This window comes from Diplotaxodon limnothrissa, linkage group LG15, assembly GCF_057381915.1.
Source record: "Diplotaxodon limnothrissa isolate DT_005_m linkage group LG15, D_limnothrissa_male_GT1.1, whole genome shotgun sequence".
In the NCBI taxonomy this organism is placed as follows: Eukaryota; Metazoa; Chordata; class Actinopteri; order Cichliformes; family Cichlidae; genus Diplotaxodon; species Diplotaxodon limnothrissa.
In genome coordinates this window covers 22,970,440-22,986,301 of record NC_140610.1, presented here as the reverse complement: position 1 = coordinate 22,986,301, position 15,862 = coordinate 22,970,440, and the positions used below count along the sequence as shown (strand labels likewise).

The 15,862-nt window shown below is 41.6% G+C and overlaps 1 protein-coding gene across 2 annotated transcripts; it reads right to left on the bottom strand.

The window, feature by feature from the left end:
- Window positions 1-329: 329 nt before the first annotated feature.
- zfand3 (zinc finger, AN1-type domain 3) lies at window positions 330-13,749 on the bottom strand. 2 transcript variants are annotated; one of them, XM_085372835.1, is made up of 6 exons: window positions 13,233-13,749; window positions 6,792-6,832; window positions 3,327-3,518; window positions 1,158-1,223; window positions 901-1,071; window positions 330-581 (listed from the first exon to the last, which is right to left on the bottom strand). In XM_085372835.1, exons 1-6 carry the CDS (start codon window positions 13,298-13,300, stop codon window positions 427-429), a joined length of 693 nt encoding a protein of 230 aa, XP_085228961.1. In that variant the 5' UTR covers window positions 13,301-13,749; the 3' UTR covers window positions 330-426. The 2 variants fall into 2 exon arrangements, with proteins under 2 accessions (XP_085228961.1, XP_085228962.1); XM_085372836.1 differs by having other exon boundaries at window positions 1,158-1,270; window positions 3,347-3,518.
- Between the last annotated feature and the right edge of the window lie 2,113 nt (window positions 13,750-15,862).

Here is a 15,862-nt window from a genome sequence, read left to right as displayed (position 1 = left end):
GGGGCAAGGCACAGAAGAACTGTGCATGACATACAACTGACTGGATCAGTCTCTGTGGTGTCCTTCCTCTGAAGACGGGTGGGGTTAAGGCTGTGTGTGTGTGAGAACATGCGATACTGAACGTAGCTCTGAAGAACAGCCACCAGGCGGCCCCCTGTTGGCCCTGAGCAGAGTCCGAACAGACGCTCCAGGCAGGAAACCAGGACTTCAACAGGGTGGCCTTAAGCTCAGATCCAGAATCGTTGGGTCAGATGCAGGATGTTACAACCACACCCCATCCCCTCCTCCTCTTCTCCCCCCTCCCACCCGCCCCCTCCCATTACCCCATTTGTCAATTCTCCTAGACCTCCTTCCATCAACACCACTACCACCACCTCCTCTTTGTAAGCTCCTGTTTTATTGGATGGCTGCTCACTCTGTGGCCAATCAGGAGCACTCCTCCCCGATGCGCTGGCATGAACGGCCCACCTTGCGGTCCAGCTTCACCATCTTGAGGACGGCCTCCTCACGTCCGCGGCCCAGATGGTCGAACAGACAGTCGTGTTGCTCGGGTAGACGGTGGAGCATGCAGAAAACGTAGCCTGGGAGGCAAACAGAGAAGCTGGTGAGGCAGGAAGTGACCCCAATACACATTATTTAATTTTACTTTGCCAAGCTTATTGTTAAACAAGAACATTGGGAAGAGGTCTCTTTTCCTAGTTTCTAAAGCAGGTCTGTGCTATTTTCTTTATACAATTTTAAGAGGATGAATGTGCATTACCTGTAATTTGTACATGTGAGTGATTCTGATATAGTTATAGTTTTCCCACATTATTTATATGCAAACATTTGACAAAGATGCCATAAGCCAATGACCATCTTAGCTTATACAGTGACATGCGTCTCAAAGATGATACTGACCACAGCGACAGGATCCCAGTTCCTGCTGCACCAGCTCTAGTTTGGTTTGGCAGCGATAGCAGCGCCGACGGTTCTTCTGCTTGGGCGTCCCGCGGGCCTCTTCGCCACTCCCTTCTTTCTCTTCTGTCCGTGGTCGTTTCTCTGGTGTGGCCTCGCTCTCCGAGCCCGAGGCTGGAAACAAACACCAGGGTTAAAGATTTAGCGCTCAACCTGTCAAAGGTCGTGCGGCGCTAGAAGGCAAGAGGAAGAGGTGGTACCTGATTCTCGTGGACGTTTTGTGGGCGTGCAGAGTGTGCCTTGGGCTGTTTCTGTGGACGACACACCTACAGGTGGAGGAATAAAAGGCGAGTGAGACACGATGTGGAATGACCTCCTTCCTTTAACATCCACTCCGAGGAAAGAAAACCTACGATTGTACTGTGTACCATGCTTAAAATAAAAACAACTTCATCATTTGAAATTGAAGCTGAAATGTCAATACTTAAACTATTAGTCATTACATTATTATATAGATGTTCTAACATTTTTCAGCAGGCCATATATTCACTTCATCCAAACCAGCTTGACCTTTTCAAAAGCCATTAAATGTCAAAACAAATGAAATGAACATTTCAAGGATTTTTAAATGTGATTTTTAAGCAACCAAAACAATATTTTACAAATGACACAAAACAAAGATGTATGTATGGAAAGGTGCATTTTAAGCGCTTAATAGTGAGTTTAGGAACGATTCTGTACATCACCTCAGCATCAAACAGCAGACAGATACAGTTACCAGCAAACTCAGTCAAGCGAAAGGTGGGTAAAAATTTAGTTAATGTGCTGGTGGAGAGACTTTGATTGGAGACCAACAGGAAAACTAATACTGAAGTTTGTCACATGGTAAGAAACATGACTCCAGATGAAAGCAAGTATAACTCTACAACTTAGAAATGTGTTAAGAACAACATTTATCTATATTCCCTACTGCTTATGCGAGTCTGGGTCATAGGAGCAGTAGTCTCAAGCCACCGCCTTTAGCTCTCTGAGGTGTTCCTGAGACAGCTGAGGGATATAATCACTTCAACATGTCCCGACTCTGCCAGGAGAATCTGCTCCTGGTTGGGTATGTCTGAAACCATTTACCTAGGAGACCTCCAGGAGACATCCTAATCAGAGGCCCAAAACATCTCAATTAGCCGTTTTTGATGCAGAAGAGCAACTCTACTTTGAACCCCTTTCTTATATTTAAGCAGGAGCCCAGACAGCATTCAGAGTACGCTCGTTTCTGTCCCAAAGCGTCCAAAAAAAGATTTAAAAAGTAGCAATTTACAAAATAGATTATATTAAGTAATTATTGTTGACAATCTGCTATAGACCAAGACACACTAATCATCCACAACATTGAATCCACTAACCTATGATGTGAATAAACGTATTATTCTGTTATAATGCAACAATCTACTGGGGAAAACTTGGTTCTTGATCTTTATTAATAGTCTTTCCACCCTTGTACGTACAGTTTCCCCACTTCTAATACTCTGTGACGGCAGAATCTACCCCAGCAAGGAAAAGAGCTCTGATACACAGCAGAAACTGCTCAAAGAACATGATGAAGAGCCTAAAGTGTTGACCTGATCGGATTAAACATGCATGAAATGCATCTGATCAAGAAAAATCTATAGATCACCACAACTGTCAAAAACAAAGCGCTCTGGCTAACGTCCCTACAGGTCACCCCTAGAAGGGAACAGCTGACATCCATAAGGCAGGTGATTTTAATGTTGTGGTTGATGTAGCATAGGATCTGGTCATACAGATCTGAACAGTCAGAGGCTTTTGAAGAGAACTGTGTTTTCTACTCGAGATTGAAGTTTTCCTTGTACCATGTGCCGCTTTGTACTAGAGAATTACTACTGTTGCCTTTTCTATGTTTTAAAAGCAAAACCCACAGACAGATTCATCCAGTACTTATTTAAAGACCGAAAAGGCTGCACAGCAGCATTTATGCCTGCACAAACTGTTCCAAACCACAGAGACATCATACTGCTTCATCTACAAAGAATGACATTTAACGTAGTCTTGAGGTCCACGATAGTTGAGAAAATTCCTACATGAGGGATTTTATGAGCTCTGCAATGAACTTCATATTTCATTATGTTCCTTTGTTTCAGTGCTGCACTCCTGTGTCAGCCATGTTCTGCATCTTCCTGTGCTTGACAAAGAAAAAGAACAGTCAGTCCAGACTATCATCACTGCCACAAACAGCTTGCTCTGCATCCATCAATTCTTTGAGAAAGACTTAACCGTTAAATTGAGCAAAAGTTTCAGTCTACTGTGACCATTAACCTTTTGCTTCCACATTGTTAGGAAAGTTTGCTCTCCTGAAAGTCAGTTTTTAAAAACAGAACAGGGTGAGTGTGAAGTCATTGGCTGACCAGGCTTACCTTCCCTTGTGCTGGAAAACACAGGTAAGGGCTCTTCAGCTGACAGTTGCTCGGAGCTTGAGGGCGGCAACAATGATAGGGATTGGCTACTGCTACTGCTCATCTCGCTACTGAAAACTGGCGATTGGCTACTCCCGGTGCTTTGGATGGGCTTGGGGGTGCAGTCTTCGACTGGCTGCTTCTTTTGGACGTCTGTGGTCAAGGACAGAGAGTGAGGGAGTAGACAGGAATGTAAAAAAAAAAAAAAAAAAAAAAAAAGAAGAGAAAAGAAGAGGACAGGGAAAATACAAACAGTGGGAGGGACAGGAAAAAAAATAAATAAGAGGAGATAGGACATTGTGTCAAACAGACAACTCTAGACTTATGGAGTGTGGTATAGGCACTGTGCACCCCAGATCTCCCGTTATAACATCTGTAAAAGGTTTCATGTAGCTGAAAAATACATCGAAATTAGTGTATAAGAGTTATCAGGCAATTTAACAGCGATATGTGGGAGGTACATATTTAAACTAAAACCATCAAGTCAACCTAAAGACAAAAAAGAAAACATTTGGTGAAACAGTGAGTTAGTCCTCCGCCCTGACAGAGCTCTCATATGTTATTATCTTCTGCCTGACCATTTCCTTTGGTATCCCAGTTTTTCCTGTCTGTCAAACTATAATGCATCGGCTGTTTGGTAAATATAACTGTGAGCAGAGTTTCCCTAACATCATGTTCCAGAGTGCCTCAGTGTTTATGGCTCTCTCCTCCCATTACACCTATAACTTTTAGCAGTGACTTGAAAATGGAGCGTCCACTGAATTCAGCAATCATCTGACTCTTTCCTTATCAGTACATTTGAGGAAAGTCAATAACAGCTGACGGTCAGCTGCTTTAAGGATCTGCATTTACACTGTAGATGGAAACACATCTAAATTAAATTACCAGCAAACAGACAAAACTCTAGGAAATGATTTCATCCCAAAAAGTCAATTACACGATTACTTGAAACAATCGAAGCCCAGTGCACTGATTAAAAGGCATCTTGTAAAAACTGTGCTCAAATTAATATTCTGGCTTTTTAACATGCCACGCTGTATTTGTAACAAATAGTTGCCACCATTTAAAAAAAAAAAAAACCCCCCAACAAAAACAACATATTAAACTTTCTTTCATCAGCAATAATTTACTGAATACCTTCCAAAGCATTCAACATTGGTGCCATCTATGCCTCTATTTTCCTTCTATGGTAATCTTTGATAAGCAGCTTCCACCATTGTTGCATATTGTTTTATTTTATGGTTGATTAATCTGCATATTCACAGATTAACCAACAATCAAAATAATCACTGGTTGCAGCATGCGCCATCTCCATCTCTCTGCGACTGATCATTTCATGACTACCATGTGTGTATAAAAATAAAATAAAATAGAACTTTAACCTTAAAAAAAAACTAAAAAAAAAACAGCCTGAATGAAAGTACAAACCATCTCTAAACTCCATTACCATGTGGCTATCAGTTAACTTTACCAAGTGAAATGTGACTCAGTGAGACAAAGATAAAAATCACCTTGCACGCCTGAGCTGGTTCTTGTCTTTATTCCACCACCACCCTCTCCCCGCAGGGGAAGGTGTGGGAGGCCAGCCTAGATTTTACTTTTACCTCCACATGTGGGCTAACCCACTTCTGCTCAGCCTCCATACTTGTGTGTATCAAGTCTATTCTAAGCATTACTGCTGTCTGTGATGCTAGGTCCTCACTGTCTACCATGCTACCATGCTCACTGGTTGCTATGACCACTGACAGGGCTGCGGATCACCTTCAACCCTCATCCACCTGAACCAGACTGGAGAAGTCATTGGGACAGCTTAATTCATACAATGACATTTTCAAACTTTAACTGGGCATTTTTCTCTTGTGCAATTATCATGCTGGAGAAAAATGAAACTTTCTATGTTTTAGAAAGCTTCCAAGCAAAACAGTAAATGCAGTAACCAGAGAAACAGACAAAGATAAGTCTGTTTCCCGAATCTGCCCTCAGAGAACAGCTACCATCTTCCCAGCAAATTAAGAAGATTTTATGGAATCTCATCATCCTTTATGGAAGCAATTATCTCCTAACTTTCACCGTTTTCCTCCAAATGGCAAATACATCATTTTGGAGTGAGGCGCTTTATGGGTTCTTTCGTTTTCTGAGAATGACTTCTTAGCATTATTGACATTCCTAACTGAAATCTGCTGGCACACCTAGCCTCAAGCTGCTGCTAGCAGTGTGTCAGGATGTCACTGAGAATGCCTCTGCACGCCAAGAGAAAATGAACATCCAATAGTTTCAGCCATTTATATGTGAGAAGTAAGCAGCTGCAAGTAACTCTCAAAGACAAAGACACACCCAGGAGCACCCAGGGGTGCTGAAATGCATCCATCCGTGCATGGGTATGGGGATTTGAATCTCTGTAGTATAGACTGTTAACTCTGTAGTCAAGCAACAACAGCACAGGTGAAACTCTGGAGGCAACTGATGTTAAAAATGACATAGGTAATAAGCCTTTTCAGTTAACAGGCCTTATACACCAATGCAACTTTAAATCATTTATCGTTTTAACCATTACTACAAACTGAAACCCAGAGAGGCACAGAAACAACACTGCGATTGGCTTTGAGTACCTGCTGTGGGGGCAAAGGAATTATTTTTTTTTTTTTGACAACGAACATATTGGGCGATTGTGGCTCAAGAGTTGGGAGTTCACCTTGTAATCGGAAGGTTGCCGGTTCGAGCCCCGGCTTGGACAGTCTCGGTCGTTGTGTCCTTGGGCAAGACACTTCACCCGTTGACTACTGGTGGTGGTCAGAGGGCCCGGTGGCGCCAGTGTCCGGCAGCCTCGCTTCTGTCAGTGCGCCCCAGGGCTACAATGTAGCTTGCCATCACCAGTGTGTGAGAATGGGTGGATGACTGGTTGTGTAAAGCGCTTTGGGGTCCTTAGGGACTAGTAAAGCGCTATACAAATACAGGCCATTTATTGAGCCAGCCACAACTTCATTGGACAAAACATCACAACATTCGAGTGAAAGACCACGCGTGTCCTGTGGCCACATTTACAGACAAAACAACCAAAGTGAACATCAGAAGCAACAGAATAGCTATCAGTTCTGTCTCTTTCGTACAGCTTCCAGCTGGCTTGTACTGACGGACAAAGAAGTCTGGCTCATTCTCCAAGTAGAGTTCCTACTTTCGTGCATGTAAGCAAGAATGCAAAGTAGCACCACTTTAAATCTTTTATATTTCGAGAAAAGTCACGCAGTTGGCAAACATTCAGTAAACTGAGGGATGTTGTTGGCTGCTGAAAGATGTCAGGTACCCAAGGTGTAACAGGACCCATTTGTGTCCTGTGCCTCCTTTGCTATTGAATGATATCCAAATGAAAACCCAGTGTTGTTTATTTCCCCCCACAAGACAAATACTGTGCATTTAGAAGTGACTTACCAGCAAAACATTTGGAGCATAAGTTCATTGTTTTACTGGACCTGGAAAGACAAGAGAGATAATGTCAGTTTTTAACCTCCGCAGACCTGCTGTTTGTTTCCACACATTTCAACCATCTATAGTTCAACTTTATGTGTAAAAGAAGAAACAATGTCAAATTACTAAATGTGAATTTAATGGGAGTCATCTATATATAAACATCTTTTCCTCCAACAGGTTAATACCTGTATTTACTGCAGAGTAGGTGAACATAAATGTGGAAGAATAATACCACTCTGAATTTTTCAACATCTCAGATAAAAATTATGTCATATCCAGCTCATTAAATCTATGATCTTTCATAATCTCCTCCAAGGCTTAATCTCAGGATTTTAGAAATTGGGCCTTGGCTTCGAGGTAAGACTGAAAGAAAAGGGAGAAAATTGATAAGCAGACGGTTGCTGCACAAGAGGAGCACATGGCTGGAAGAGGGGATATTCTTCCCCACTGTTAAGCTATTGTTGCTGATGAATCTTCTGTCACTCCCTTGATTGTTTCAGCATTACTAGTTTCCTGCAAGCTGCAAGCAGAGAGACAAACATTTCATCTTAAAGGCAAATTACGCCCATCTGGTTTTACGTACTCGAGTAGATTTCAGTCGATCTTTCTGTGGCAGGGACTAAACACGATCACAGACTTTAGAGGGAAAACCAGCACACCGCAGACCACGGCCTCTCTGTGTGAGGATCTAAACGTATTCTACGCTAGATTCGACACAGCGAACACCATGAGACCGGACAGTGTGCGCACCGCGGATGACGTCAGTGCGCACACTGTGTCTGAGGAGGATGTGCGGAAGTGCTTCAGGAAGGTGAACGCACGCAAAGCTACTGGTCCGGACGGGATTCCCGGCCGCGTCCTCAGGTCATGCGCGGCTCAGCTGGCTGGAGTGTTCACGCACATCTTCAACCTTTCCCTCTCTCTGTCTGTAGTCCCAGCCTGCTTCAAAATGGCCACCATCGTCCCTGTACCCAAATCCTCCACCATCTCCTCATTGAACGACTGGCAACCTGTAGCCCTGACCCCCATCGTAAGCAAATGCTTCGAGAAGCTGGTCAGGGACTTCATCTGCTCTGCACTACCCGACTCACTGGACCCTCTACAGTTTGCATACCGCCACAACAGGTCCACTGATGATGCCATAGCCCTGACACTACACACTGCCCTGTCACACCTGGAGAAGAGAGACACGTATGTGAGGATGCTGTTTGTAGATTACAGCTCAGCATTCAATACCATCGTTCCCTCGAAGCTGGACAGGAAACTGCAGGATCTAGGACTGAGCAGCTCCCTCTGCAGCTTGATCCTTAGCTTCCTGTCTGACAGACGCCAGGTGGTCAGACTGGGCAGCATCACCTCATCCCCCATCACACTGAACACTGGTGCTCCACAGGGGTGTGTACTGAGCCCTCTCCTGTACTCACTCTACACCTACGACTGCACAGCCACTAACAGCTCCAACATCATTGTGAAGTTTGCGGACGACACTACAGTGGTGGGTCTTATCACCAACGGTGATGAGACGGCTTACAGGGAGGAGGTCAGCGCCCTGACCCACTGGTGTCAAGACAACCATCTCACCCTCAACGTCGCAAAGACAAAGGAGTTGATAGTGGACTTCCGGAGGTGCAGAGAAGTACACACCCCCATCACCATCAACGGCGCTGCTGTGGAGAGAGTGAGCAGCTTCCGGTTCCTTGGCGTACACCTGGCTGAGGATCTTACGTGGTCAGTACACACAAACAAAACAGTGAAGAAGGCGCAGCAGCGCCTCTTCTTTCTCAGGAGACTGAAAAGATTCGGCATGAGCCCCCGCATCCTCAGGACCTTCTATCACTGTGCCATTGAGAGCATCCTCACTGGATGCATCACCACCTGGTATGGCAACAGCACCGCCTACAACTGCAAAGCTCTCCAGCGAGTAGTGCGGTGCTCTGAACGGATAATTGGAGGTGAGCTTCCCTCCCTCCAAGACATCTACAGGAAGCGCTGCCTGAGGAAAGCGGGGAGGATCATCAAGGACTCCAGTCACCCCAGCCATAAACTGTTCAGACTGCTTCCATCAGGAAGGAGGTTCTGCAGCATCCGGTCCCGTACCAGCAGACAGAGACAGCCTTTTCCATCAGGCCATCAGACTGCTGAACACGTCATAGACACCTCAGCTTCACTACTGGAACTTCAACATTATGCACTCCACACTGTATATAAATGCCACTTGTTTTGCACATATTCAACTCTGTATATTTTATATATTTTATTATTATTATTATTATTATTTTATTTTTTTACTATTTAATTTGTAAAAATGTGTATACACACACACACACACACACACACACACACACACACAGGAAAATATTTAGTATACACATCCAGAAATGCATACACTATTATATATTGTACATATATTTATTAGTTTCAGGTTGGCCATTCTTGTATTTTGCTCGTTTGTGTTGTTGTGTTTGCACATCTCTGTTGCTTGTGGGGCTCGCACACAAGAATTTCACTCGCATGTGCTGTGCCAGTGTGCCTGCACATGTGATGTGACAATAAAAAGTGATTTGATTTGATTTGTAGTCAAAAAGGGGAAAAAACTATGCTACAAATTAGGGCTGCACGATTTTGCATAAAATGAGAATCACGATTTTTTGGCTTAGAATTGAGATCACGATTCTCTCACGATTTTCTTTTCCAGTATAAATATTTATTGCACTTATTAACTGCACATCAACTTCGTAACAGTTGAGACTGAACATAAAAACAATAAATAAACATAAAAATAACAAAAAAGGAAGAGTGAGCGCTTGTTTTCATGCAGATTACGTCCCAGATCAAAATGCGGTACAATCGTCGTCTTTTTTTTTTCTTTTTTTTTTTAATCGTTGTCATTTGGAAATGAGATCGCACATAAGTATGAATCGAGATCGCGATTTTCTAACGATTAATCGTGCAGCCCTACTACAAATTCACTAATATTTGGTTCAAGTTCAACAATAGGTAACCTGCTGTTACAATGCTCAAACCCCCATTTGAATTTGCAAACTGTGCATATATTGTCAACCTAAACTTCAACCTTCATTTGCTGTTGCATGCCTCAAAGAACGGCTGAGACTGACAGCACGGGTGGCTGTAGCTCAGGTGGCAGAGCAGGTCAGCCACTAATCAGAAGGTCGGTGGTTCGATCTCAAATATCCTTAGGCAAGATACTAACCCCATGTTTGCCTACTGGTGGTGGTCAGAGGGCCCAGTGACGCCAGTGTCCGGCAGCCTCGCCTCTGTCAGTGCGCCCCAGGGCAGCTGTGGCTACAATGTAGCTTGCCATTGCCAGTGTGTGAATGTGTGTGTGAATGACTGAATGTAGTGTAAAGCATTTGTTCTTTGCCTTTCATCTTTTTGATGGCTGCATAGTAACAGCCTAACTAAGAACTTTCAACAAAAACACAAAAGTGATTTTACAAGCTTTTGCCATGAATAGTCAAGATTTGAATAGACAGAGAAAACATTCTTACAGAGTTTAAAGTGACCTAGATGTGACCTTAAGGTTTTTTCATTGCAAGTCCATTCAGAAGACAATGAACAGTTTTAAAACTAGTCATTTGAATCTTTTCTTGGCAATTGGTAAGACCTTTGCCACAGGTGTGTCTTTCCCTCACCTTCTGGGCTTCTCTCCAATGTCCATACCACCACAATGTCTTTGTTCTCAGCCATTTCTGTTCACACCGAGTTCTCTCAATGGTACACAAGCTGGAACTTGGTGGGGTATTCATATCATTGTTCCTACAGGAGCTAGGTGACTAATACAGAAGGACAAGCCTGCACAGACTGTTTATACTGAAAGCAAAGAGGTGAATGATAGTACCAGACAAATTCAGTCGCTCTAAGCCAAACAAAAAACAAAAACAAAATGCAATTTTGAGACAATTTTAATATTGTCATCTAGTCTTTAATAATACTTAAATCACTAAAAGCCTGAAATTTTCCAAATAAGATGGCTTCTTTTTTCTTTGCTACATAAACCACACAGGATAAAACAAGTCTTCTACAGACAAAATATACTTCATTATGCTCCCAGGTGACGCTTCAAGGTGGAGACAAGATGGGAAAGCTTGATTATGTCAGCACAAAGGTGCCACAACCAAGTCAAATATTTTGTTTAGGTCCTCAAAACGCAACTTGTTCATCTGATAGCAGCACGCAGAGTAGGAAAAAACAAACAGACTGATAACTATTCCGTCATTTTGAATCCAAGAACAAGGCTTTACTCAAAGAAAGTATTTTTAAATCGATTACCTCATCCTCTTAAATCCTGTTGCTCATAAGAAGTGATCAACCTGTACATTAGCTACTCTGAAGTATCCACAAATTAAAGAAACTTAAAAGCAATGTTTGAAATGATTAAAACTAATGTCATCCAGGCTGCACTTTAGCTGTAACATATCTTGGTTGCAGTTAATCATTGCTAATCAAAAGGTATTCTCATCAAAACTCAGTGTGAGATAGGTTTGTCTGCAGTTACAACCAATAATAGCTCATTTAATGCCATTATTAATGATTTATTTTTATTATTAACTGAAGTTACTTAGCATGTTTTACTGAGCTTACTACTGGACTTTATAAACTCATGGAGCCAACCTGTGCAAACAGGTGATTTCCATTGAATAGCATCACCTTATCTCAAAGAAGTAATCAATGAAATCACTTGTGGTTTGACTTTTATTTGCTCAAGTTAGTGCAGGTTTGGACCCAAAATTAACCGATGCCTTTAAACCCTGATGAGCTGACATCTTAAAGGACACATTGGTATGAATAATATTGGCAAACCTGCATCAAAGTGCAGTATTTGTATTTCGGTAGTTTAGTTCCTGGTCTTAATTATCATTTTACCTTATTTATATATTTGTTTTATGGACTTATAATGAATGCCAAAATGTTGTTTCCTGGAATAGTGTTGCTCTCAGCTCTCATTTAATTTTATTACTCCCCTGTTTATTACCTTTAACTTTTTAAAAACCATTTTACTGTCCTCTTATTGGTTTTAATAACCACTTTATTAAATATCTGTTTCTTCTGTGGATTTAACATGTACATTTTTAGCCTTTTTTAAATTGTATTATTGTTGCTTTTGCTTGTTTTTAAATCAATAGTCGCATTTCATAATATTTTATTACTTTGTCTGCTTACATTTGTCTATTGATTTAGTTTTATATCATCTATGTAGTGCTGTGCTACAGACTCTGTAGTAGCTTAAGCAGTATATTGTGCAACCGACTGGAACCAAGTCAGTCTTGCACTAGTTAATTATTCAGATATTTTTTGTTTTGTTTTTGTTTCTTTGGGGCTGAGGGACACCAAAAAGAAAGAAAGAAAAAAAAAAGAATTTAAACAATGTAAATATCATCAGTACTGACAAGGTGAAGGTTTGCACCCCATATTTTTAGTAAGATGTAAAATCCTGCAAATAGTTGAATAAAACCTTGAAATCGTTTCACGAAGCCTTGGCTTTTAGGGACATGTGCTGAGAGACAGCAGATCCCCCCCCCCCAGACCAGGTGTTATTCTGAGCTGAGGCAGGCTGGGGCCATAATCACACAAGGCTGCCATTCATGTCACCTGACATTGACAGGTGGGTTACTGCCACCTCCAGTTTGCTTTCTGGACAGCAGAAAACGAAGCAGCTGGGGAAGATGGGCTGGTTATCAAATGTCAATTCATAAGACTATGTTCTGTATTGATATTTGCCTCAAAGCAAGTGAAGACAGGAACAAGAAATTATCAATGCGTTTAATGAGAAATAAGCAGTCACTTCTTATGGTTACTACTAAATACATTTAAAAAGGTTAGTCATTTTTCCTATGGGGTAACACAGGCGAGATCAGTGAATCACATCCGGTATGCAACACACATCCACCTCTTGACAAGAGCGAATGTAAAGAGGGGCGTAAAATAAACGACAAAATAAGTTTAACAACACATTTAAATCTTAAGGTTTAAGAAAAGTAGCGTGTTAAATATTTAAATCCAGCTTTCCTTTGAAGTCGTAGACGAAAACAGGGCAGGTTTAAAAGGAACCTGCTGGCAATAAATCATTTTCTATGTCGGGTACGTCATCTCCTGGCTTCAAAAATAGCCCTAAAAACGGTAAAGCACGGTCGGAAAATAACAACCGGCACTACAGGAGACGACAAAGAGTGTGAGAGCTCTAAAAAGGGGGTAAATTAAGCTAGTTTTCAAGCTAGGAGGTTATTTATTAGCCAACTTCCCAACCCCCCACCCTCGGCCTGTACAACAGAACAACAACAATGGGTTTGGACTAGTTGAACCCGTTTAGCACATTTCATCCGGATTTACTTTTCAGTTCAAGATAGCGGGTTTAATCCGGTTTCTATCAGGTTTAACACTTACCCCCAAAATCCGCAGGGACACCTGGGAGGTAGAGTCGGAGGTTTGCTTCGTTCACTAGTGTCTCCCATGACTTCCAACACACACACACAAACACAGGCACCCACACGCGCGCGCACCCACACACACGCACACACAAAAAGCCGATAAGGAAACGCGAGGCTGGGGATGAGTCCGGGGCCTGGTCGTTCAATGAGAAAAAGCCTTCAACGCTCAAATTACACAAAACGATAGCTGTCCAATTCCTCCGAAAGTCCACACATGGGTAAAAAATAAATAAATATCGCGTCGGCAAACTCGCTTCAGCCACAAAAAGCCTTCCGTTAAGTCAAAGGAAACGGCTTAGTTTGAACTGGAATAATTGAACAGCACTCAAAGCAATCAGCTGGATGTTCGGACTTTACGACCGACAAACGACTGGAGGGGGGCGTTCCGGTGTTTCAGTCGACACCAAAAAGCTTAAAATGAACACCGCCCGTCCACCTATACGAATAAAACACAATTATGGCGACGTTAAATGTGTGGGAGGGTGCGAAAAAATAAAAAATAAATAGACTGAGCAAGGCCTTCCCCTCTTGACAGTTGAGGACCACCCCTATTCACACGTCGCTGGTATGAAGTATGCTAGGCCGGAAACGCGTCCATCAAACCAGAAATGTCAATATTGGCCAACGAAATGATGGTAAAACAGTATGAACTAACACCGCTTCTACACGGAAAACATCCAGAATAAACACATATGCCAACATTTCTGAGTCGCCGTGTTTACTTTTCTCTATAATCCTGAGTGTTAGTATTGGAAAGGCAAGTGTACAGCGAGTACTGTACAGTAAGAGTAAGCCATAGATGTACTATAGAGTAAAGCAAAACAATGAAGCTATGGACTAAAGCAATAACAACACGTTTTAAAACTACAGATAACACTCTATATATTGTGAATTGTCTTTTCAGTATTTGAAAATGTGGATTGTTATATTTAAAAACATTTATAAGGGAATAAGTGAAATAGCAAAGTAAAAGCAAATTTTATTCAAGAACTTCATGAAGGTAGCATCAGCATGAGATGCCTTAAAAACATAATTTCTTTACTGTATTGTTTTTTACTGTTAAATGCAGTTAAAGATTGCATTTACTGAAAATCATCCCCAATATATAGTGCACTGTGCAAAAGTCTTGAGCAACCTTCATTTCTTTATAACTGCCTTCTACGGAGTTACCTCTATTTTTAGGTGGTCTTGAGCAATATTTCTCCAGGATTTCTGAGGTCTTTCAAAGTTTTTCTTTGGGCATTGCCTGCTTCTGCACTCAGTCCAGTCCTCGCACCTGACAAATTTAAAAGGAATGTTTTGTTTCTGTTTTTTCAAGCTTAACACCAACCCATGACTCATTAAAACACAATGACTCTCTAGAGATGACAACATAGCAAAGAACCAGTTTGAAATTTTATCATTATCATACTAGCAACCTGTTGCACTAGTGTCACTCATGGCTGTCGCAAAGACACATCAGAATTTCCCATTTCTTTAGATGAATCTACAACAAAGAAACAAGGAAAATTTTGATTGGCAATATATATATATATATATATATATATATATATATATATACACACACACATACATATGTATATATATGTGTGTGGGTGTGTTTGCTAAAGCCTCATCAGAGACATTATCTGTTGAAGGGCTGTTGTCAAGAAACCATTGCTAGGGATGGGAAATGGAGAAAAGGCTGAGGTATGCCATATTATACAAGCCTTATGGAGTGACGGAAGGTCAGGAGAGAGTTACAACATTATCTATTAAATTATCTATTACCCCCTATGTAAAACATAGGGGAAAGTCTGTCATGGCTTGGGGCTGCATTTCAGCCAGTGGTGATATTATCAAAACTGATGAAATTCTAAACGCAGAAAAATATGGTCAGAATTTGATCCATGTAATATCACCTGGAAAACAACTGATTGACTCCACTTTTCAGCATGACAATGATCCCAATCAGTGATGGGATGGCCTTCCCAGAGCCCGGACCTCAGTGTATGATCATCTTGACAGAGAACAGAACGGAAAGAAGAACTTTCAATGTCCCCCCAAAAGCCAAGAGAATTTTCTTGAAGACTTAAAGAAATTACAAGAAAGCTGCCTAAGAGAGTTCAGGATGTGTTAAAGAATAAATATTAGACAAACCAAATATTGACTTTAATGCTGGTTAGAACTGTACAAACTACGTTTTTACCTTATATTGCTTTATTTCCTACTTTCATAGCAAAATAAACAAATGAGGGGTGTCTCAAGACTTTGTACTGTTTCACAGTAGTGTATATACTGGTTAGTAACCGAGTCTGTGGTCCTACGAGCTGTAAAAACTCCTTGGATGCAAGTTTCCTACCTGCTGGAATAAACAGTGCAACTTTTCTCACTATGAAAAACAAGACAATAAAACTTTTGATTTTCAAAACATGACATTTTAAAAAGTTTTATGACAATAACGTCTTCATAGGCAGCCGTACACATTAACACTGCCCACAAAGCTGGTGGGGCATCAGTGCCCGGCCCATTAATGTTACACGATTATCAATCAGCACCATTTGGTGTGTAACAAAAGCTCTCAATACTTAAAACCAAAGGTGGACT